This window comes from Dryobates pubescens, chromosome 29 (assembly GCF_014839835.1).
Source record: "Dryobates pubescens isolate bDryPub1 chromosome 29, bDryPub1.pri, whole genome shotgun sequence".
NCBI classification, from domain to species: Eukaryota; Metazoa; Chordata; class Aves; order Piciformes; family Picidae; genus Dryobates; species Dryobates pubescens.
Genome location: NC_071640.1, coordinates 7037928 through 7061625, shown reverse-complemented (window position 1 = coordinate 7061625; position 23698 = coordinate 7037928). Strand labels below are relative to the sequence as shown.

The window sequence follows — 23698 nt, the reverse complement described above, 5'->3', positions numbered from 1 at the left end:
ACAGCACCGGGGCCAGCGCCGCCGATCCGGGGCCATGGCGGCCGCTCGCTCTGGCACGGCCCGCACTACAGCTCCCGGTGTGCCCCGCACCTCCCCAGCCTTCTGCTCCGTTTATGCTTCTGCAACGAGTGCAGCAGCCCAAGTTCTTGCTCCGTAGAGAGCGCTGGCACGTAACTTCCACACCAGCCTGTGTCTGCAGTCAGACCTCCAGACCGCTCAGAAAGCTGTGGTCGGCTCCAGTCTCTCGGAGCTCCAGGCACTGGTGGGACTCAGCTGATGGGGAACTGATCCTGGCCAGGGCAATGCCAGCAGCAGGCCCGCTCCCGAACTGCCGAAAAGACAACACTGCGCCCTCTCCGCCGCCGGCGCCTTGGACCCGCGGGCTCTAGGACCCGGCGAGCGGCGCGGGCCGGGGCTCCGCGGCCTGCGCCCTGTTCTGCTGTCAGCGGCCCCGGTGCAGCCGAGGGGGCGAGGGCGGGAGAGTCGCGGCGCAGCCCCGGCCGCCTGGTCCGCGTCAGCAGGGAAGCGCCCGAGCCGACGGGAGCGTAGGGGCGCCGCGGCGGGAGGCGTCTCGATGCCCTTCTCAGGTGCGCCGGGCAGCTTCACCGCCAGCTGCTGCTGGTGCCCGGCGCCTCTGAGAGCCCTCTGGTAACTACCCGGCTCGGGAGCGTCCGAGAGAAGCGGGCGCTCGGCCGGCGGTGTGGCCGCTCGGAACCACCGCGGCTCCGGGCGCGCGGGCGGCGGGCGGGCCGCGGGCGCGGTGGTGCCGGACGGCCCCTCAGTTGGGCTGCCTGAGGGGGCAGTGAGGCCGGTTGGAGCCGAAGCCGCCGGCCTGGGAGGGGCGGATGAGGGGTATGTTCTCCTCATCCTTTCGCAGTGGCCTGCCCGACCTGATGGTGACCCTGAACGATGAGAAAACGCCTTCAGAGATCGGTCTTAAATAAACCAACAAACAGAAAGTCTCTGAAGAACTCCGAAGTCACCTCCGAATGAGGTCCGGGTCAACCTCCCACCCTTGATAAGGCCACATTTTCTTTCGTTGACGTCTCTGTTCTCTATGTGCTCCATTGCGCTTCTGTCTCTGTACGGATAGGCTTGGGCAGGTATTCGCAGCGGCATTAAGGTCTTGTCCATGGGAAAAGAAAGTCTTGTCCTTTGACTGAAGAACTCAAACCTGTACTAAGAACTGTACAGATTAATGGTGCCACTGGGAAATGGAGAGTTTTTAAAAAGTAAGGTGCTCTGTTGCTTTCTTAAACCCAGTGGGTTTTTTTGCCATGGTCCAGTGCTTTGCTGAGGCATTTAAAACCTTTTTGTTACTGGAAGTAATTGTTTTTATTGAAGTGGCTGGCTCAGCCAGTTACCTGTAAAAATAGCTAGAGTTCAGTCAGTCCTGTGGAGTTTCCAGGGCATTTAGGAAGATAATTAGCTCTAGCTATGTAATACACTTTTGTTTTTTTTTCTCCCAGAAGAAACAAGGTTTGATGGTTTATTTTCTCCATAAGTTACATATTTTGTGCACTAGTCTTCTTAAAAATATTTGCTGATGTTTAATCCCTATGTTGGAGTTGCTTGTGGTTGTTGTTGGGTTTTCCCTAGCAGATGGCATTCAGGCTTGGACTTTATTTGCTTTGGATTTTATTTGGATTTTTACCCCTCTTTACATCAGCTGTGTCATTGCAGGAACTTTCCCCTCATTTCTAGAAAGCCAAAGCTGTCATTTCTATACCAAATTCTCTACTGCACACTGAGATTTTGTCTGTTTAGTGTCAAATGTGCTGGCAACGCTTCAGAGAACGTTGCACGCTTCTAGTTTTACTTCTAAGAAAAACTTTTGTTGTAGTATTTTGTCTGTGCACAAACTGTGATGATTACCTTGTCCTCAGTATTCACACAAAGCTGTCTAGATGGGTCTTGAATTCCATCACTTTTCACCTGGTGGGCAACTCACCTTGCAAGCTGAGCCACTGTTTTAGTTGAATGGTATGAATGGAAGTCATTCTGGCGTGGCATCTTGACTTGAGGGCAACGTTCCACAGTAAATCTGACCTATCTGCTTGTGTGTTTTGGGTCTGACCAGTTTCTGCTACTTGCAGGCATGCTGTATTAGTTGTACTTTCCACAGAAAACTCTCTGCAGATGGCTGAAATTATGTTATACCTTTACAATCCATTACGTGATCAATGCACAGCAGAGTAGTCAGAAGCAGCTGAGGGTCTGCTCTGGGTTCCTTCTTTTCCTAGTATTGTAGGTTTTTCTGGAAATCCCTTTCACTAAGCATAAACTCTTTTCTTACTTCCTCTGCGCCGATCATTGTAATTTTTATGGTCTGTCCATTCGTAAGGCAAATACATATATATGTGTGTCTAGTTTAAAAGCTTACCTGAAATACTTTGTCTCTTGTTCTATAGGCTGTATAGCAAGCTGTACTTTAGCCTTGTGAAAGCCTTCGAGATGATGAGTGTGCTTTACTGAGTGTAGACTCTCAAATTTGCCCAGGCAGTGGCCAGCTCATGCCTCTTAAGGTCTGCATAGGTCCATTGAATGCATAGTGTGCAGGGCAGAGTTTGAAAGTAATGGCAAAGAAAGTTTGGCTGTGCACTAGAAATGTTTATGCCTGGACAAAACCGACGAGATGATAGAAAAGGTGATCTTAGAGTCATCTTTCTCTAGTCCTATATGTGTCCAGGGTTTTCTTTTGCAAAGATTTAAAAAACCCCCACACTTCAGACTTGTATTTTGGTGGCTTGGTCTGCTTTTGAGAACTCTCCTTTTAGGCTTGTCTTTTTTTTAAAAAAGCTATCTAGTGGAAAAGATGAGTGGTTTTGATTTCATTTAATAAAAGGAAATTGAACATACCTTCTCCTTTTGGATGACTGTATGCTGTGTTAAGTACTTTGTCTGGTGTACTTCTGAAGGGCGCGAGAGATACATCACCAGTGGAGAGTTACAAAATGGTTTTGCTGTAAAGGGAATGTTCATCCTTATAAAGTGTCAGTAAAACTGAGTTTGTGGTCTTTTGGGGAAGTTGAGGAGATAAAATGGATTGATAGAGTTATTTTGAAATCTTAATTGTAGTGTTACCTGTCAAGCTGAAATAGACCAACTGTATCCCTGTCTGAGAGCCTGCAGTTGTTTCCAAAGTAGATTCCATGTCTGCCAGGTGCTGAGGATCTCATCTGCCCTCAAGTTTGTTGGAAAGTAAGCTTGTTTTGGAATGCCTTGACAAGAGCAACGATGAAAAGCCTTTGTTTTGAGAGAAGGCTGTCCCCATTAGAAATCTCTGATAGTGCAGATACCACAAATCTGGTGAATTGTGCTCTTCTACATAATCCATACAAAATAGACCCATGCTCTTATGGAGGTGGAACCAGATTAAGGGAGATGTAATTCAGAAAATTAAAGAAAGAAAGCAGAAGTTTGTTTTGATGAACCCTCAGTTTTAATACCATTCTACATCTTCTAGTGAATAAGTTCTTTTTCTTAATACTCCCATAATTCTATTTCCCAGACTTTCTTCTTTATAATTTATAGGCTGTGGACTTCTTTGTTGGTCCCTTTCTTTAAATATTCTTGCTCTCTTTCTTAATACATGAACTCATGAAATCCTTTTTTATGTATTTCGGCTTTTGTTTCTTACTCTTTGGGAAGGTGTGGGACTTGACATAGAATCATCAGTAATTACAAGTAAATCTAAGGCAGTTCTGCTCTTTGTGTCTCTGCCAGCCTCTTACTGCAGAGACATTCTGCATCCTGCAACAAGATACTAGAAACATCCATCATTGCTAAAAGCTGCCAACAGGAATCCCAAATTTTAGCTCGACAGCATCCAAGCCAATGCATTTACAGCATACTTCTTTTTTCTACACTCTGTTTTCCTGATTTGCTGCTGCCTTTCTCATTTTTATCTTTGTGTTCTTGTTGTCTGAAAAAAAAAACAACACAAAGGGAATTCTGACAGCATGTTGCAAGAGAGGCAACCCTTTGTGTTGTGGGCTTTATTGTGTTCAAGACTTATTGCAGTGCTGACATTCTAGCATACTACCTAAATGCTTTTGATTTTTTCCCCCAAACATTTAAACCCACCCTCAAACTTCAAATCTCAGTTGTTGTGGCTCTTTTTCATGCAGAGGCTCTGTGCTTGGATTCCAACTCTGGCTGGGCTTCTAGCATGTTGTTAGACTTCAGTACAGCATAGGACAGGCCCAGAATTTTTTCAGGCTTTCCATTTCAGTAGGGACACTTTGAAAGAAGTTAACCGAGCAAAAGCTGTTGTTGCAGTTCCTGACATCTGTGCAGATGCAGGGTGTGTTTCTTTGCTGGTTGTGGTTTGAAAGTTGGTATTCTGCAGAGTGACAGAAGGGCACCACAGAGCAAATACTTAGGTGTGAGTGGGTGCATGTATTAACTCTGGTCCTACCTAGTGCTCAGAAGGCAAGAGGAATGGGGTAAATGACAACTTCATTGAAGTGGAAGTGAAATACTTTAAGTGGGAGGTTATTTCTGTTTCAGTATTTCCATGGAAGCAGGTTCTTCTGAAGGAACAAGAGAAAGGAAACCTCATTTTTCACAATCTTGCAAAGCAATCTATATACTTAGAAAGAAGGAAAGTTGTGGTTGAGAGCAAAGTCTGGAATGGGGGTTATTGTTGGAATATCCCTCAATAAAGATTTTGCTTTCTTTAGTATAAAGTTCCTTTTAAGTTACTTTACTGAGTATTCATGTTTCTGTTCCTTAGGGTATTTCTTGATATGTAATCAGCCAGCTTTGAGTTTACAGTGTTAGTAGATGAAATGTACTTTCACAAGGCACATAGTTGGATTTCTGTTTGGACATATAAATTGTGATGAGATGAGCTCTATACAGGTAGTCTACAGACAAAGAAGATAATACTTTATTATTTTGCCAGGCTAAGATAAATTATTTCCTTTGATTTCCAAAACGGGAAGATCTTTTCCATGCATGGGAGGCAATCCTTCACAACCACAAACAGCATTTAGTAATAGTTAATTAGAACAAAGCATTGTTTGCAGTAATTAACCAGTTATCTTCTGGGAATTTCTTTCCTGCTTTAGATATAATTTTAAAAAACAAATGTGTAATTGCCAAGGTGCAGATTCCTATCTCCTGTCAGCTTTGAGGGTTTGTCAGGAGACAGGCTGAGAGAATTGGCCCATGTCCATACATTTAACATTGAGTAAAAGCACAACAAAAACATTAGTCAAGGAATATTATTCCAAAAATTGTTAAATGTTTCTATTTAAATTTGATGGCATTGTTTCCAACTGGAAGAATGACAAAATGCTACAGTCAGCTGTCTGAGGAAAAAGGCAATGTGCAGGAGAAAGCACTTCCAAGAATGCCTTATGTATGGAATTCCCACTGTGTTTTAGCACCGGGGGCCATCAGCTGCATGTGGACAGAGATAAACTTCTCTACCATAACAGCCAGGTTTTGGTGAGGGGCTGGGTAAGTGGGTTCTATTTGTTGATGTGGATCTGAGGTGCTGTCTGCCAAATAGAGCAGCTGTGGGACATGTATCTTGTAGGTGGTACTACAAGAGAATGTGAGGTTCATAATTATATTGTGCTAGGCTCCAAATGCATTTTATCACCTTATTCACGCTTCTGCTGTGCTCAAATCACCCTATCTTTAAGCTCACGATCCAACTGTATCCTGTTAATTCCCTGTTTAACCAGAGAATCTATTCTTACCAATTTTTAAAGACTTACACCCCCCCCACTTCTTTTTAATCTCAACTTATCAAGCAGCTGATAGGGTGACTCATCAAACACAATGGCAGAATTTACAGCAAAGGGTTGATACTGTGACATAAAAGGAAGAGAAGTAAGTGGTGGAGGGTGTAGACTCACTCCGGCAGAATTGCTGCCAGAGGCTCCATTGTGGAGCTATCCCCAGGTATCAATATGGTGGAAGCTTCACTTACATAAGACCCAAATGTGTCTTAACTCTAATAAGCTTTAGCATTCTGTATTGCCCGAATTGGTTAAGGGAAGGTTAATGTTTGACAGAATTGCTCAGTAGTACATCACCAGCTTGAGTCCAGCCTGGATCAGCATTAATTAAAAGTTGCTCTTTGGTGGCTTCTACTGCATAATAGGTATCCTTTGCCCTCTTGTGTCACTTTTCATTTTCTAGTGGCTGACAGAATAAGTAGAGAGACTCAGAATGATCCGAATTCTGGAAACTGAAATTTCTTTGAACACTAGGGAAGTTTTTAATTAAATTCAAACCTCAAAGCAGAGCTTTAGTATATTCCCTGAAGTTACTATCTTGTAATAACTGTTGTAAAGGAAGATAAGAGTATAGCCACAATTACATCATGTAGCAACTCATTACAGCTTTAATCACAACAGTTGATTGCAACATTGGTTTCAGCTTCTACTGAAAGCTTCTAAAGTCCTCACACAGTCAAAATACTGTCAGTCACTTTGCCATGCTTTGAGTCCCAGTGCAGGGGTTCCAACCCCACTCCAGGGTTTATGTCACACACCAAGCACAGACTGTACATCCTGAAAAGGTAGAGACCAATAGCCTGTGTCTGTGTAAAGGGAAAAAACACAGGGAAGAGTTTCATCCACTGGAAAGCACTGCTGTTTTGTGTGTGTTACACTTGTGAAGTTGTGTAGAGACTCAGTTGTGGTGAAGTGGCTGGTGCTGGCTTGTGAGGCAAAGATTCTACCTCTGTGCTGACTGTTGAAGTCACACTGAACAGAGCTGCCTTTCCTTCCCCAGTAGGGTTTCACCGTGATGGCCAGTTGTGATTGAATCACTGGTGCCCAGTGATAAGACGGGACAGTGGGCACAAACCAGGACACAGGAGGTTCCACCTAAACACAAGGGAAAACTTACTTCCTATGAGGATGCCAGGATACTGGAACAGGCTGCCCAGCGAAGCTGTGGAGTCTCCTCTGGAGAGATTCCAAATCCATCTCGGTATAATCCTGGGCAACCTGCTTTGGGTGAGCCTGCTTTAGGCAGGGGGTTGGACTAGATCTCCAGAGGTTCCTTCCAACCCCCATGGCAAGGACTATCAGTCTGTGAGATGACTGTGCTGCTAAAGATTCTGAACTGTAGGTGCACAGGTTGACATTTACTATATGTGCCTTTACTGATGCAGCAGAGCCCACCAGTGGATGGCAAGCTGGCGAGGGGTTTTGCTCCTACTGGATAGAACCATAGAATTGTTTCAGTTGGAAAATACCTTTAAGATCATCAAGTCCAACCATTATCTAACTAGCAAGTCTGGTGCTAAACCACGTCTCTCAGCACTACATCTCTGTGTCTATTCAGGACACCCCCCAGGGATGGGGATTCAACCCCTTCCCTGGGGAGCCCACTCTAGTCCTTGAGAATCCTTTCAGTGGATAAGTTTCTTCTAATGTCCAACTTAAACCTCGCCTGGTGCAACTTGAGGCCATTTCCTCTCGTTCCATCACTTGTTACTGGGGAGAAAGGACCCACCTCGCTACTACCTCCTTTCAGCCCCCTGCTCCGAGATAAGGACGCCGCAAGAGCCGGCTGCCTTCCTGCCCGCCCTTACCGAGCCGGCGTTGGCGGAGCTCCGCTGCCGGCGGCGGCGGCCCGCTCGCCGACGGAACTACAGCTCCCGGCGGGCCCTGGCGGCGGCCGGCGCGGCGCCTGAGTGGCTCGCGGGCCGGGCGGCCGTGCGCCGGGGCAGCGGGATGTGTACGCGGAGCTCCCGCCGCCTCTCCCGCGCGGGACGGAGCCGCCAGAGCCACGCTGGAGGGGCGAGGCCTCCGGCCGTCCGGCTGCATGGAGCTGAGCAGCGCAGAGGTGGCTTCCACCCGGTTCCTCGGCCTCACTCAGCGGTACCGGAGCTGGGGAGGCGGGGGGCCGAGCTCGGGCGGGGCGCGGCGCGATGCGGGCCCGCTGTGGATGGCGGAGAGGCGGTTGCTGTGCTTTCACCGGCCGGGGGGCTGGAGCGGCGGCGGGGCCGGAGGCAGCGGTGCGGAGGGGCGGCCGGCCTTCGGGCAGTGGGGCGGCCGGGCAGTCCCGGGGCTGCTGCCGCCTCGCTCGGGGGCTGCTGCAGGTGGGCGAGCGTTTCCAGAGCCGCTTTCGCAGCTCGGTCGGTGTTAGGCTCGGTCGGGCAGGTACCGCGGGGCTGGAATTGCGATTACCGAGCGCCTGTAGCCGCGCCTGCTACCGCAGTGAAAGCGGATTAATGGTAGAAGTACAGCTCCGGGCGGCGTGCGGGCTGTGTGGGATCACACAGGTGCAATCTGCAAACTCACCCTCTTCGGCCGCTGCCCCCTGCCCCAAGTAAGATGCTTTCCAGCGCCTGGGGACGAAAAGCATCCTACAGATACGTGCCTGGGTTAGATGAGCAAATATGTTTAAAGTTGCTTTATTCGACTTGCAGGACTGATAAAGTTTATAGGAGCTCCTGCTGAAACAGGAGGGAGCTGGGCTGCTCCCCTCATCCTCATGACTGCACCTTTGTACCTCAGAACCTGTGATCCCAAATTGAGGGGAGAGTGAGGTGGGGTGGGCTGTATCCTAGGTGCTCTGCAGATGTGCAGAGGCTGGATTTTCTCATGTGAGCAAGGGCTCATCTGTTCTAAAGCACTTTGCAGTATAAGAAAATTTTAAATTATGAAGCCAGACCCATCTGAGCCTTGTAAACTCACACAAGTATTTCTGTGCTCGTCCTTAATAGGATGAAACTTGTTTTTAAATGGACATAACTGGAGCAACATTGTTGTTTCTGATGTAGATCAGATTGGGACTGAGGAAGGATATAAACTAATGAGGAAATTAATAAGAAAACCTAATATTAATCTTATATATATATGTATGTATATAAATATAAATTAGATGATGTGATATGTCAGAAAGTTGATGAGTACAAATCTTGGTGGTAACCAGCCAAGAATGGAGAGCCAAAGAGGCTGGAATTCCTTGGGGAATACAAGCACTTATGCAAGCAGTGTGATAGTGTGAATCTTACCTGTGCACAGATTGAGGTTATGATGATTAACTTTCAGGAGGTTGTCTGTGCAGCATTTATGTTGTTGTGAGATTCTGCTTTATGTGCTTGATGCAAAGCAGATGACAATTATTATATGCAGTTGAAGCATGGTATGAAGTAGCTAGGTTGAGAAGATGCAGAGATTAGCTATCTGGTATGATTCTGATTGTTAAAAGGACTGCTAGGCTGTTTGGAAGTTTGCTATGGTTTGTGGTGAGACTCTGTATTTCCTTAAATTACTGGAATGTAGTTTGTGGAGAGGACAGGAGCATAAACTTTTCAGGCACATGAAGTGGTCTTTATGCTTTTTCTGTGGTTTCCATCTATATTATGTAGTTTGTGCAAATAGAGTATTTCTCCCATTAAACTCTCTTGTTCCTGGTGTTCTCCTCTTCACCATCTGATGAATACACCTTGTCTTGCTGCATCTGTGAGTCTTGGTACCCTTAGCAGGGATAGATCTTGGATCTTTGGGCTGGAATGGAGTTTTGTGGGTACACCTTACAAAGAATACATGGATATCAGCTCGCTCTTTTTCACCTATGTCTGTGACTGTGGGATTGCATTAACTCTTCTCAAGACCCAATGAACAGTGGTGGGGAGCATCTGCCAGTTTCCTTGCAAAATATGACAGTGCTGTCTCCTTGTTATTTTATGTATGCTGCTGTTGGCTGCTGTCTCTGTGCTTATCACTCTGCCCATCATGCAATGACAGCCCCTGGTCCCTGTCACTTTGTGGCCAGCAAAGCTGGTATAATGTGAAATAAACGTTTGAGTATGTTTGGAGTGCCTCCCAGGAGCACCTATTTTATGGCTTGTCATTATGGAAGTGCTAAAAAAGAAATACATGCTGTGATAGAGCAAAAGGGATTTGTTTTTTTTTAGAACTTGGACTACAGGATATATTCATGTGATAGAGCATACAGTTCTGTAGACATCACACCAATTTGTGGATCAGATGTTCTCCTTCAACAGCCTCTTTCTCTTGGACATCAGTGAGTCTTTATGGGGAACCTTTCTTTGGGCTAATTGACCTCAAAAACTTTGCTAGAAGCAGTGTTGAGTACACCTCGCAGAGCATGCAGGACAAGCATCTTCTCCATGCTGTCAAAAAAAAGATTGATATGCTAGAACCCAGACTTAACTCTGCACCTCATTGTCTTGTTTTGTTGTGACTCTGGTTGGGAAGTGGCACTGTAGCAGTCATTGTTGGCATTTATCTTGGTGATCTTACACTGCTCTGATCTTAATTTAAGATTATCTTCTCTGATCTTAATTCTGCCACCATGCTTTGGATATCACTTTCCAGGCTCTTTGCCTGGGCTGACAGGCATATGCCATAAATATACATTTTGCCTTTTTGTATTTCTAAATTAGTGGATTTCATGTCGTGTTCTCCTTTAAGTCAACAACTTGTATTTTCTTGCACCAGTGCATTCATTTGTTGTATACCTGCATCCATTTCTTAGTTAGGCAGTGTTTGGGTTTGAACACTGTTTTCATATTTTTAAAGCTTTTGGTTAGCTCCCAACTTCGTTATCTCTTTGTTATGCTCAGATCTCAGCATATTTTTCCTGGTAGAGTCTGACTTTCACTCAGGTGAATAGCACCAAATTAAGGTATAAAACTTAACTTTGTGTATGTACAGATAGTTCTAAAATGCCTTCCTAACTCCCTGGGTTTATCTTCAAGGTAATTCACGAGATGACATTTTCCTCTGGTTTCATGCATTTTAAGGTTAGCTTTGTGACAAGGCAGAAAGCACTTCACTTTGTAAACCTCAGCTTGCTTTTCCTTTTGCTTTGTGTAGCTGCCTCATGACTGATAAAAGTCTCTCAAACTGATCCAGGCAGAGATGGTTCCATTCAGATCATGGTGTGCCCGATGCTCTTTCTAGTTTGTATTGTGTCTGGAGTTGTCCTGATGTCAGACACACAAAACAGTGACTTGGCTTTCCCAAGACTTGAAAAGATTTCTTGTGCTGGTGACTGTGGCTTGGTTTATTTAGTTAGTTAGTTATTTTTACCCACTCCTTGAATTGTCATCTTACAGACACTTCTTCATTTGATCAAAGACTGGATTTCAGAGCTCAGTCACAGCAGAAAAACCTCTCCTGTCTGCTGTTCCCATAAGATTCTATCAACAGGACTGATGATGACAAGTGTTCATTGATCGGAATTGCTTTGACAGTGGTTTCTAAGGCAACTAACACACCTAGCCACAGAAATGAATTTTGTAGAACTAAAGCAGCACTCAAAGAAAATGCTGGTGCTGCCAGGATTGCCTGATTTCTCTGTAAAAGTGGAAAAAAAAATTAGAAAGCACACAATGCCTTAAAATATATTGGAAATGGGGCATTCTGTTCCTTCTGTGAAACATCTGCCAGATTTGTCTATAGCAAAATGCAGGGAATCTAAAAATGTCATTCAGTGCATCATTAGTTTTTAAACTGTTGCTGAGTTTTCTATTTCTCTCCGAGATGTGTGAACAGGCAAAGGATTGCATTCAGCCTGTACAAAACTCGGTTTGGGGACTCTTTTGTTTTATCTGGAAGAACAGGATTTCTTTTGCTTGTTTGATAGTTTTGTCTTTGTTAGGGTTGGTGGAGGGAAACCTGTGACATGCTCTTCTTATGCTTTTGAATTGAAGTTACTGTTTAGTTTTTCTCTTTGTGTGTAGACTTAAAAAAGACTCTGAAAAATCAGCAACATGCTAATCGTGAGCTTAGTGAGCATAGTGCACTTATCCTAGTCAAGGTGTCAACTTTACTGAAGGTTTTGCTTCCCTTAGATTAAACACAGATTTGGAACGTGGTTATAAGCTACCACCTGCTTTGGAACTCTGATCACATTGTGACTAAATATTTAATTTAATCATGGCTTTTGCTTCCAGTCAGGACACAGACATTTCTTTTCCTTTGGGAGTAATATGAAAGCCAGACTGCAATGGCTGCTAGAGAGTGTGCACATTGTGAGGAGGATTGCCTGCGGTAATGAGTTTGTGCACTGCAAATTCAGCAGGAATGATGTGTGTTAATGGCAGGGTGTAGTGTTGCAGGAGATCTAAGGCTAGCTGACTTGTGTACACTGATTAAGTGTTTCTATTCCAGCTCTGTCTCTGAAGATCTGGGTTGCAGACGTGGAGAGTTTAGCAGAAAGCATTACGGATCTGTGGAGCTTGTAAGTTTGCATAGCCTGGCCTTTGATTTTAGCAGCTTATAATGCAGAGCTCATTCTCAGGTTAAAAAGATGGATCTATTTTGGAAAATGGGCTTTCTAAGCTGGATTTGAAAGTTGTAGGGTAAGAAAAAAAGGCTTCAGAATAGATATTTTAGACCTGTGCTAGGAAATCTTTTTACTACCTTATTTACTAATATTTTGTCATAACGAGACAGGAAGTGTTATATAAATACTGTGATTTCCCCCCAGATGGAAATGGAGCAAGGAATGATACACCACTGCATTACTCCTGTTCAAATCCCATTTCATGAGTTTGCTATGATATGTGACAATCTCATTTTTAACAGTTCTGAGGGGAGTAACAGGCAGCATCATTGGCAGCATTCTCCTCTTCTTGTCGGGATCTGAGGCAGCGTTGCTGCACACCTTGGAGTTGTGTTATTCTGTGTTTTACTGACTTCTCAAAAGAGCTTTTTTCAACAATGAGAGTTTCAGTGTTCTGGGAATCCCTGGGTTCCCTTATAAACAGAGCAGACTGTCTATGAAAGAGTTGAAATCTTTATCTGGAAACAAGCCCTGTTTTCTGATGTTAATGCTGGAAGCAGACCAGGTTATCTCCTGTACCTTATGTTGTGCAGTATCATCGCTGAGCATTGTGTTTGGAGATTCTTACTGCTCTCCATCTCCTGAAAACATCAATAAATAAAATACAGTAAAAGCCTGCTAGGCCTGGTAATGCTGCCAACAAGCAGAGTTTTAGGCTTAGCAGGTCTGAAAGGACAAGAATCATCATGTCTTTAAGACCTGTTGTTTTGAAAGGAGCAAGCTTCCAAAATCAGTTTCTGGAAAGCAGCTAAGTCCCTCTGTAGGCATTCTGTGTGTTGGTGCAGCCAAACTCTGAGACAGGAGAATTTTTGGTTAGTACTGGAATCTACTAAAAGGGTGAATATCTCTCCTGCTCATGCTCCTTAGAATCACAATTGGGTCATTCTAAATATGCAGTCAAATTAGTGATAGCTGTGCCTCATCCCTTCCTTCTCGGTGGGTAGCCATGTGATCCCTGGGAGAAGAAACCCCACAGTAAGCTTTGATTGCTGATCATGTGGCTATTTTTGGATTTAGAATCTGTTCTAAACTCTCTTACAGCTCATATCTAGTGATGCTGATGGAGCCATTCAAAGAGCTGGGCGGTTCCGTGTGGAAAATGGCTCCTCTGGTGAGGTAAGTGGCTAAAGATACTCACAGCTGACAAAAGAGTTCTGCTTCAGTTATACTTCACCACTGAAGGATGCAGCCAAAGAAGCTTCCTCACAAAGGAAAAGGTCTTGAAAAATGCTAAATAATTTGAGCAACAGAATCAACACCAAAGAACTTCCAGGAAATGTTCTGGTCTAGTGAGGAGTCCTCGAGGATTATTTTGGGTAGAACTGAGAAAAAGAAACCTGGAGATGGAGTTCTGTTTATTAATATATTGATTTCTAAGTTTTAAACCCACTGATTTTCAAATTCCATATTGAAAAATTTATTTTCAGTGGAATACTAAGCTACTAACCATGACAGTGGTGCAGGAGGAAAAGACTGTAGTTACTTAGGAGGAAAAGAGGTAAAACAGAAGAGGAGAGGGAGAAATTTTAATTTCAGCTTCACAACAACTGGCATCAGAGTAATTCTTTGCTTAGGGCAACGAGGCATGTGAAGGGCTTGGAGCACTTGACCCACAAGAAACATCTCAGGGAGATGGGGTTGTTCAGTCTGGAGAAGAGGAGGCTGAGGGGAAACCTCATCACTCTTTACAGCTACATGAAGGGAGGTTGGAGTGAGGAGGGGGCAGCCTCTGCTCCTTGATGCCTAGTGACAGGACTAGAGGAAATGGTTTCATGCTGACCAGGAGAGGTTTAGTCTGGATATTAGGAAATATTTCTTCACAGAGAGGGTTATCAAACGTTGGAATGGTCTGCCCATGGTAGTGGTGGAGTTACCATCCCTAAGGGTGTTTAATGGGCCTGTGGACCAGGCATTTAGGGACACGGTTTAGTGTTGACCCTTCACTGCTGGGTAGAGGGTTGGACTAGATGCTGTTTGAGGTCTCTTCCAACCAGATAAATTCTGTGGTTCTGTGGCTAGTCATTTGGATGTGTTGTGTTGTCCATTTTTTTTCACTCAGCATTTGGTCTAACAGCCTCCCAATTCTTTTTCAGAACACAGACTACACTCCAGGTACTTGGCACAGAACAGACGTGCATTTGGAAAACCCAGAGTATCACACAAGATGGTACTACAAATATTTTTTAGGGAAAGGTAATTATCTTTTTGCAAGTTGATTGATGTTTTGATCAATGAAAATGCAATGAAGCTCTGAATTTCTGTCATTTAAATATGGAGAAAAGTAGAGTATTTATTTAGTATTAATAAATGTTCTGTACAGAACACAAGGTCTTCTTTCATATACTTCTAAGACAAAGACAAAGGTTTCTGTAACAGAACCCCTGCTACCAAAAAGGGATGTCTTGAAACCATCCTTGGCCTTGAAGGCTGTACCTGTCTCTTGTTTGTTGTTGGTGATTTTTAACACATCTGTGTATAAATCCATAGTTATTGATGTAGAGGACTTTTGTCTTTATATATGCCTATATTTACACATACGTGTGTGCATGAGTGTGTCTCTTTGGTCTTTATAGTGGATAATGCTTTTTCTTTTTCTCTGATAGTTCACCAGAATTACATAGGTACAGATGCAGAGAAGAACCCTTTCTTTCTCTCTGTTGTACTGTCTGACCAAAATAATCAGCGGGTTCCTCAGTACCATTCAATACTTTGGAGAAAAACAGTAAGAAACAAATACTTAACTACTGCTCTGACTGAATTGTTTTTCCCTTGTGTTGGATATTTTTATCTCATAGTTGCTTTCTTCACAGTTTCAGTACAGGGGGGGTTGGGACTACATGATCCTTAAGGTCCCTTCCAACCCTGACAATTCTATGATTCTATTTTTACCTCAGTAGATTAAACTACCTTTGTAGATAACATTATACTAAACCCTCTGAAGTAACCTTATACTAAACCTTCTGACAGAAATCTGTGATACCAGGTATTTATGAATTCCTCTTGCTTGCAACTTTGTGTTATTTATAGAAATGTTGGCTCAATTCTTAATTTAACTATTTTATTACTATTCCTATTTGAATTTATGGGGGGGAAGTCAGTATGTCCTGTAATATTGCCTAGCTTTTTCTTCCTTTGTAGGGTACTCAGAAAATATGTCTCCCTTACAGTCCCACAAAAACTTTATCAGTGAAATCTATATTAAGGTATGTATTTACAATGATGGTATCAGTTAAGGCACTTGTCTGTATTTCTCTTCCTGTAGTTGAGAGCTTGTGTTGTGTGGTTTTCATGGCAGGTTTGTGAAAGCAGTGAAAACGTGTTTATAAATCTTAATCGCTGAAGGCAGCAAAAAAGTGTGTCCTGGAATAGACAAAGTGACACCTTAAAATGGAGACAAATTCCTAGCACTTTTTCTTCAGCAGAGGGACCATTTCCAAGTTAATTGGAAAAGAGGTGCTAAGTGCAACTGCAGTGGTTGAGAAGCAATGTGTTTTTAAACTAGATAGACAATAAGCAGACCTTAGGAACACCAGATCTTGACTAGAGGAAACGAACGGGAAATACGCCAAGAATTATTTCTTAAGTTGATTGTCTCTGTGTAAGTCTCACTGTGGGTGTGTTGCACACACTGTTGGTGAAGCCAAGAAAATCCCTTCCCCCAGCCAGAGTCCCTATGGGCATGCTCATCATATGAAGATGAAGTGAGCAAGCCCAAGTCTATTTCAGTTTATTTCAACATTATAATGGCTGAAATGTCAGAGCACCTGTTGACAAAGTGTCCATTCACATTTAACCTGCAGTGTTTAAGATCTAAGTGTGGTGTGTTTTCTCAAATCCCTCATTTGAAAATGTCTTCATCTTCTCTTAAGGATTTTTCCTTCTCTAGAAACCCATAAAAAGTGCCTTCATTTACTGACAGGTAGTGTGGGCAGTCTGCAGGCCTTCAAAACCTTTGATTTGTAGAGAGTACGAGCAGATGGGAACAGGGCATGAGTTGTGATGTGAAGTCAGTGCCATCAGATCTGGATTTGCCTGCAACTGCACAAGATCTCTGAGAGGTCCCACTTCACTGAATTTGCCAGAGAGGCTAACAGGCCATTGAGCCTCACTTCTTAATTCTGATTTCCTGGGCTGTGTCTCTTGCTTGGAGTGTCAAGATGGTGAGTTGAAAACACTTTAGATCTTTTTCATCTTCTTCCTCGAGATGAGCTAAATCCTCTCTTCTCACTCCTACAGCACTGGCTTGAATACTACTCTTCCTAATTGTCAGTACTGCTTGCTGTCCTGCACCTGATCTTCCATTTCTTCCCACCAATCACTGAAATACCTCTTCCTAACATCCTTTTCTAACCCAGCCTCTCCCTCCACTCTTGCCCCCAATATATATTTTTGGTCAGGCATCCCAGAGTGGAGAAGCTTTGTCTTCTGTTAGCTAGGGTGATAACTCTTCTAACACCCTTGTGTGCTTCATCCTGTGATGCTCCAGTGTTTTATTTCAGACCTTATTCCCCAATTCTCCTAGTGTCTGTGCTACCTGCAAGCAGCTGGATATCATCTCCTTTTGCCCACATGGGCTTGGACTGAAATCTCTTCCCAGATTATTGTTTTGCTGTTATGGTCCATGAGTTTTCCTCAGGCCTAACTGAAATTCCTTTGGCTGGCTGTTCATAGCCAGTGTGAATCTAGGTACAGACGATCTCAAAGAATTCTGTTTGGATTAATAAGTCTGGTTTTTTTTCTAAATTAATTGGAACATTTGAGTCTGTTTTAAAAGAAACTAAAGCAAATCCTGTCTGCATTGTGATCTATTATGAGCAATGATGGAAAGTTGCATCAGATTTGACCTCCCTGTTAGTCCCCTGTGCCCCAGACAGACTGCATTTGGCACACTGTGACATGCTGTGCAGTTCTCTAAATTAATGCTGGGGAGACACAAGCTAGGAAAGATACACTGTAAATTAGATACTTCTGTTTGTTGAGACAGCTGATCTTGCTTCTTATTTAAATACTCTTTTCTGTTCTGTGCCTGGTTCTTTGACATGTATGATGTTGAACTGTTCCTTTTTCATGTGCCTTGCCTTGAAGTTTTCAGAACTGAGGGAGAAGAAAAGCTAACAAAATAGAACAGGCCACTGAGTCCTCCTAAAATGCATGCAATGATAATGCATAAAGCCAAAGTGAAGGATTATGGAATAGATCTCTGTGCTTTATAAGCAAATACAATAAATTTAAATGTGATCTCCATGCAGAATCTCACTAATTTCTGGTTTTAAAATCCAAAAGAAGTTTAGAAAGTCTTGGAGGTCAGTTTTATGGGAAAGAAATGGCTATTCCACAAAACATTTGTTTTGAATGGAGGCTTTTTGAACAATTCCTTTTGTAACCAGTTCTAATTGCACCCAGCTAGTGGTTGAATGTTGAAATGCACAATTCCCCTTCTGTGAAGCAGTATTTCATTTGTGTTTCAGTGCTATGAGTCTTGACAAATTTGAGAAGGGCCCAAGGGAAATTTTTCATCCTGAGATACAAAAGGTAGGAGGTGACTTCTTTTTGCTGTTTGATTGTTTTTCTCCATTATTTTCTAGATAAATAGGTCATTCATTATCGATGCTACTGGTTTGTTTCTTTCAGTAGCAGGATAATAATCATAGAGTCATTTAATGATGAGTAGAATTACATGATACTGTAAAGCAAAATGCCTTTATCAGTTGAACTGGCCAATTCAAAACAAAACTTAAATACACACAGCTATTACAGTTTTGTTTTTGTTATCTTTAATACCAGTGTGCTAAAGATACTGTTTTGTTTACAGGATTTATTGGTTCTTGAAGAGCAAGAGGTAAATGTAAACTTACCACTCCTAGCACACAGATCTGTACAACAAATACAGCTTTGTATGTGAAATAGTTGCACTGACAGCTTAGAAGTCAATTGCTCATTGCAGTAAAAATGCAGTATTTCTTTGCACTGTCATAGTATGGCTTAGGTTGGAAAGGACCTTAGAGGTCATCTACTCCAACCTCCTTGCTCTGGGCAGGAATGTCACTCAACTAGAGTTGGTTGCTCAAGGTCTCATCTAACCTGGCCTTGAGTGAAGGGGCAACCTATTCCAGAGTCTCACCACCCTCTTATGGAAGAACTTCTTCCTAAGATCCAGTCTAAACCTACAATCCCTCAGCTTAAAACCAGTAGACAATACATGACATAAAAAATAGTTCTGAGCACCAACTTAATACATCACCACTGTAGTATATCACAAAAGTATGATCAAAGGTTAAATTATGAGGTATCTGCTGCTTCAGCATGTAATGGAGTTAGTACAAAATGTATGTTCCCATGTGTAGGATGTTTAGAGAGGTACATTATAAAAGTCTTGAGAGAAAACATTTTGGGTCTCTTGTTTTGATTGTGCATCATACAATACTTGGTTTTGTTTCTCAGGGATCTGTGAATTTTAAATTTGGAGTCCTTTATGCTAAGGATGGGCAGCTTACAGATGATGAAATGTTCAGCAATGGTGAGGTTTTTCACCTTAATCTTTAATGTTTTCTTTATTTGAATTAAAAAAAAAAAAAGTAGGGCAGTGCCTTACAGTGGAAGCTGGGAGGGAGGTGATGGGTGTGTAAACAGTAGTTCTGTTAGGTTTTCATGTTGTGTGGGGTGAAAAATTGTAGTGTAGAGTCTTATTTCTAGAAAAGATGGATGTAGGAAACTTAAAATGTGGAAGAAATTGAGATATCTTTTCTAGTAGTAGACTGTACAACAGAAGATTGAGAAAAGGGAAGCAGCTGAAGGAAGCAACTCCCATTACCTGCAAAAGTTCTTTCACGCTTGCATTTTCACATGCTCTTCTATGCAGTTGAACAGTGCCTTGGAGTTAGCTAAAGTGGTCACTCTTTATCTGGAGTTAGAGGTGACTGTTCAGTGTCACGTGGCTGAGATGTTTCTGTAAGGACAAAAGGCTTGGATCACATGAGGAGAAACTAATGTGCTTGGTGCCATGGTTTAGTTGATTAGATAGTGTTGGGTGATAGGTTGGACTCAATGATCTCAAAGGTCTCTTCCAACCTGGTTTATTCTGTTCTGTTCTATTCTATGCTATTCTAATTCAGCTGGAGCTTTGATCCTTGTGCCTTAGGAGCAGGATCTGCTCCTGGTTTTTTTCGGTGTTTTAATATTTTTTTATAGATATTCTATTACTGCATGTGCATTTCTGTTCTAATACTTTTCCCTTCCACATGTAGAAACTGGAAGTGAAAGCTTTCAAAGATTCTTGCATCTCTTGGGTGACACAATTACTTTGAAAGGCTGGGCAGGCTACAGAGGAGGACTGGACACTAAAAGTAAGAACTCATCTGGAGCAAAAGAATGCATGGGCAGCAGTGTAAATGTTTTTTTGCTTGTTGCATGTGCATATGGTATATATTGTAGAAATAATACAATCCCCCAAGAGATTTCCTCATGTGTGTGCTGAATGCTCTGCTTCACCCAGAGTAAGTCAGGTTAGCTCAGGTTAATGTGGAATGCATTTGGAAAAAAAGTATTTATATGAGTTGTGTTTTCAAGATAAACTGTTTCATTTTATATTGGAATGGGGTGAAGACTAACCCAGTGTGTTGCTTGTTTCATTGTAGTTAGGGTCTCACGGCTTGAGGAGCCGTGTGTGATTTCAGGAGGCTGGGTGAAAAGACGTGGTGGGTTTTAAGTCTGTGGATAAGCAGAATAGGTTGCAAACTTGGGTTTGGACCCATGTCAGACATGCAACATGAACAGCTTCTAAAATGGATCAGAAAAAAGGATGTTTAAAGAAGGCTTGGTGGAAGGATCTAAAATATCTGTTGATCTTTAGAGAAGTTGAAGGATGTATTCCTGCTGAGAATGTTGTCTTCCCTTGCAGATGATACAACAGGAACCAGTTCTATCTATACAGTTTTTCAAGGTCATGAAATTATGTTCCATGTTTCAACCATGTTACCATATTCTAGAGAGAACAAGCAGCAGGTACATGATTCTCTCCTTTTCCTCCCTTTCCCCCCCTTTTCCTCCCTTTCCCCCCCTTTTCCTTCCTTTCATTACAACCCCCAAAACTTTAAAATAAAATACAGAATTTCTTCCTGTTAATACTTTAGAAATGTATTTCTTGAGACTTGGGCAATATTTTTTTCATCAATATTAATCCTAACAGTGAAAATTTGATGATGTTTGTTAGAAGATAATGCATCACACCATCTTTATTAAGGTCCAAAAAAAACCACTTGTGAAGAAGGTCAAAATTGATTGACTGAGTATTCTGTTCTTCAGATGACTTGTAGAGCTACACTGCTGCAGTTACCATTACCTGAAAGAGTTGAGGAAGGCTGGAAATCAGACTTGGTTGTGAGTTGGCAGAATACTCACATACGTAACACACGGCTCAGACTCTAGCGATTCGTGTAGCTTGAAAGACATTCCCCTGTTGAATTTCTTTAGGTCTGATAATTTATTTATGTCTTTTAAGTCATTGTGCCTGTCTTTTTCTTTCTTTCTTTTTTTTTTTTTCCCTTTTCTTTTTTCTTTTCTTTTTTTTTTTTCCAGGTAGAAAGGAAGCGACACATTGGGAATGACATTGTCACTATCGTGTTTCAGGAGGGCGAAGAGTCTTCTCCAGCATTCAAGCCATCCATGATTCGCTCTCATTTTACACGTATCTTTTTCCCTACATTTTCTAGTCAGATTTGATTTAATTTTATTTATTTCTTTATTTTAAAGCACAGTAATACTTCTAATTCTACCCTAAATCCTTCCTGCATGCTGCTTGTGGAAGGGAAAACTACGTGAGGGAGACGCTTGCATTCTTGCGCTTCTTAGCTTCACCTGCTTGATGAAGAGTCTCTGAGTCTGCTTCATAAAACAATTCTTATGTTGAACCACTTATTTTCTAAGTTCAAAAGCAAGAATAAGATTTTTTTTTTTGTTAAGTTCCATTTTTATCAAAGGCATTTGGATCTCTTCACAAATTTCATCCATTTTCATAAAACATGAATTCATAGCGAAGGTTCTGTTAGTGATGTGAATGAACTTGGCTTTAACTACTGGATGTAGCCTTTTGGTGGTTAGGTGCTGTTTATTTTAGGTATTTATGTGGTTTAGATCAGTGTTACTCAAATCTTCCAGACTAAACCACATTCTCCCTATTTTTGCCAGCCTGTGTTTTCCAAACTTTCTGATTGAAAACATTTTGAGACAATATGATTCTGAAAAGCAGCTACCAAATGCTTAGGATTGTTGTGGGGTCACACTGGTGATCCATAGACTTCAGTCTGGCATCTCTTAGGCTAGATGGATTGGAATGAAGGAAAATGGATGGAAAGAAGAAAACTCACTATTTCTGTCCACTCTCTGTTGCCAAGTCCTTGAAAAACTAATCTCCAAGCTACTGACCTCTAAATCTGGTTCTCAGGCTGACTAACTGTTCTTAGGACTTCCTTGCCAGATTCATCCACAGCTAATCTTAGTGTTTAGATTTAAGCTTTCTATATTAACCTCTTTTACTCTAACTGAAAGAAGTGCCTAGAACAAAAAAAATTCCACTATTTAAGAAAAAATACATCTTTAGACATCAGAGGAACCTAACTTTTGTTAACAAGAGAAGTTTACCAAGTCAGTGCACTTCTTCAGTGTCAACTTTAGTGAAAATAGAGTAATTCTTCCCTCATTGCTCTTAGGAGGATTTGTTATGATGGAATTAGTACACCACACTCTTATTTGGGTTTTTTTTTTGGACAAACCTTTGATAAAATGTGTATAGGCAAGAATATTTTATGTATTTTATATTGCTTAATATACTTTACCTTTATTAAATCTCCAATATGCTGCAGGGGGGAAAAAAAGTGTATTCAAATACATGTGAGCTTCATTAGTACTGGATTAACTTCCTTAACTGTGTGACAGATATTTTTGCCTTAGTGAGATATAATAAACAGAATGATAGTTACAGGTAGGTGCTGATTGTCACCAATAACTTCACACTGAATTTCTGATGGTTTAGAGATAACAGGAAAACATTTCATAGTATCCATCTGTCTGTATGCCAGGAAGCCAGATGAGCTTAGGAAACTGAAAAGCAGTATGGACCTGGATATAGGTGATTGTAAACTGGCTATGAATAAGTTTCATGTTTCTTACTGTCTGAAAATGACATTCTGGAGCAGGCATAAGCTAAGGGGGCAAAACAAAACTGCTTTTGAGATTAAATATAGTAAAATGATGGTAGGTATGCCTGGAACATTCTGACCTGATAAGATCAATGACATTGTGAGCTACATGTGTAATAGAAGTTAATTAGATGTGATGAAATGAAAGCCATGGATCCTTGCCGTCTGGACTTGGTTGTAGCTAAGCAACTGGTTCATTTTCAGGGATCTTAATAGAGTGCTTATACTGTTGGAGATCATGTATATAAAACCTAGTAGAATTTTGCTGGGAAAGAATGTGTTCTTCCCCTGTTCTTCAGCTTTAGGCCCCTCACACCTGGGGACGTGTGCTGTCCAAGTGTGAGTCTCTTAGGTCTTACCAGAATCTGAAAAGCAAGCATTTCTGCAGCCTCATGCCTAGGCTTTAATGAAAAAAGGGATTTTAACCAAATAATTAATGAAGACAAACTATTGTCTTGAGGTTAGTGGTGAGATGCCAGAAATAGCTGTCAGTCTTGAAAAAGCAGAGTGGCAGTAGGATGTCATTGTCTCAGTCCATGAGATTCACCTTGGGCTTGAAACAAATAAAGAGAAAAAGAGACAGTGCTTAAATATGAGTGTGTGCTGCAGTTCTGAGTATAGGACACAGACTTGCCACTGTTATTTCTCCTTTACAAAGTGCTAGTAGAAAGAAACTTAAAGAGCACTTGAAGAAGCTATGGCTTGCTGAGTATGTTGTACGCACAGGTTTTGTACTTGCTATTTATTCTTGATTTGCCAGCTTTCTCATGGCTCAAAAGAACTCATCAGGTCCAGCTGTCATGGAAGTCATTCTGACTATTTCTTTCTCAGTGAAGATAAATTTGCTATTCCTGAGACAGATTCAGGTGTAGTGAAGCATTGTTATTCAGAAGGGCTCAAACATTTCATGCGTGTGGTGAATGCATAGGTAAGGTGGAAATCTGTAAGGAGAATAGTTTGTAGGTGAAGAACTGTTTCTGTACAGCTTCTTTGAAAAGGACTCCATTTTGCCAGTGCCACTAACAGTGTTGTTCTAGGAGTAGAACTGCAATATTCTGTTGTAATTGTTAGTGTCTTAGTGTTAGCTTAAGGGACCCAGAGTTCTGCTGTCTTGAATAATTTAATTCCAAGTGAATATTTTTTTGTTGGACCCCTGTGAGTTCTTAGCTAAGATACCCAGATAACCTTACCCGGTTCTTGCTTCTGTT

General features: G+C 42.1%; 1 protein-coding gene across 6 annotated transcripts in view; it reads left to right on the top strand.

Annotated features, from left to right (window-relative positions):
- Window positions 1–77: 77 nt before the first annotated feature.
- The window catches only part of GARNL3 (GTPase activating Rap/RanGAP domain like 3), a 38860-nt gene continuing 15239 nt past the window's right edge, over window positions 78–23698 (top strand). Inside the window, exons 1-13 of one of the 6 annotated variants that reach the window (XM_054174332.1) lie at window positions 78–648; window positions 12123–12192; window positions 13339–13413; window positions 14391–14490; window positions 14901–15019; window positions 15436–15500; window positions 17766–17829; window positions 18110–18136; window positions 18739–18814; window positions 19542–19640; window positions 20195–20298; window positions 20872–20980; window positions 22228–22273. In XM_054174332.1, the coding sequence (XP_054030307.1) occupies window positions 575–648; window positions 12123–12192; window positions 13339–13413; window positions 14391–14490; window positions 14901–15019; window positions 15436–15500; window positions 17766–17829; window positions 18110–18136; window positions 18739–18814; window positions 19542–19640; window positions 20195–20298; window positions 20872–20980; window positions 22228–22273 (1028 nt within the window). In that variant the 5' untranslated portion in view covers window positions 78–574. Of the gene's footprint in view, window positions 995–7709; window positions 7854–12122; window positions 12193–13338; window positions 13414–14390; window positions 14491–14900; window positions 15020–15435; window positions 15501–16216; window positions 16458–17765; window positions 17830–18109; window positions 18137–18738; window positions 18815–19541; window positions 19641–20194; window positions 20299–20871; window positions 20981–22227; window positions 22274–23698 lie in introns of those variants that run through there. The other 5 variants (XM_054174335.1, XM_054174333.1, XM_054174334.1 and 2 more) reach the window with 5 other exon arrangements.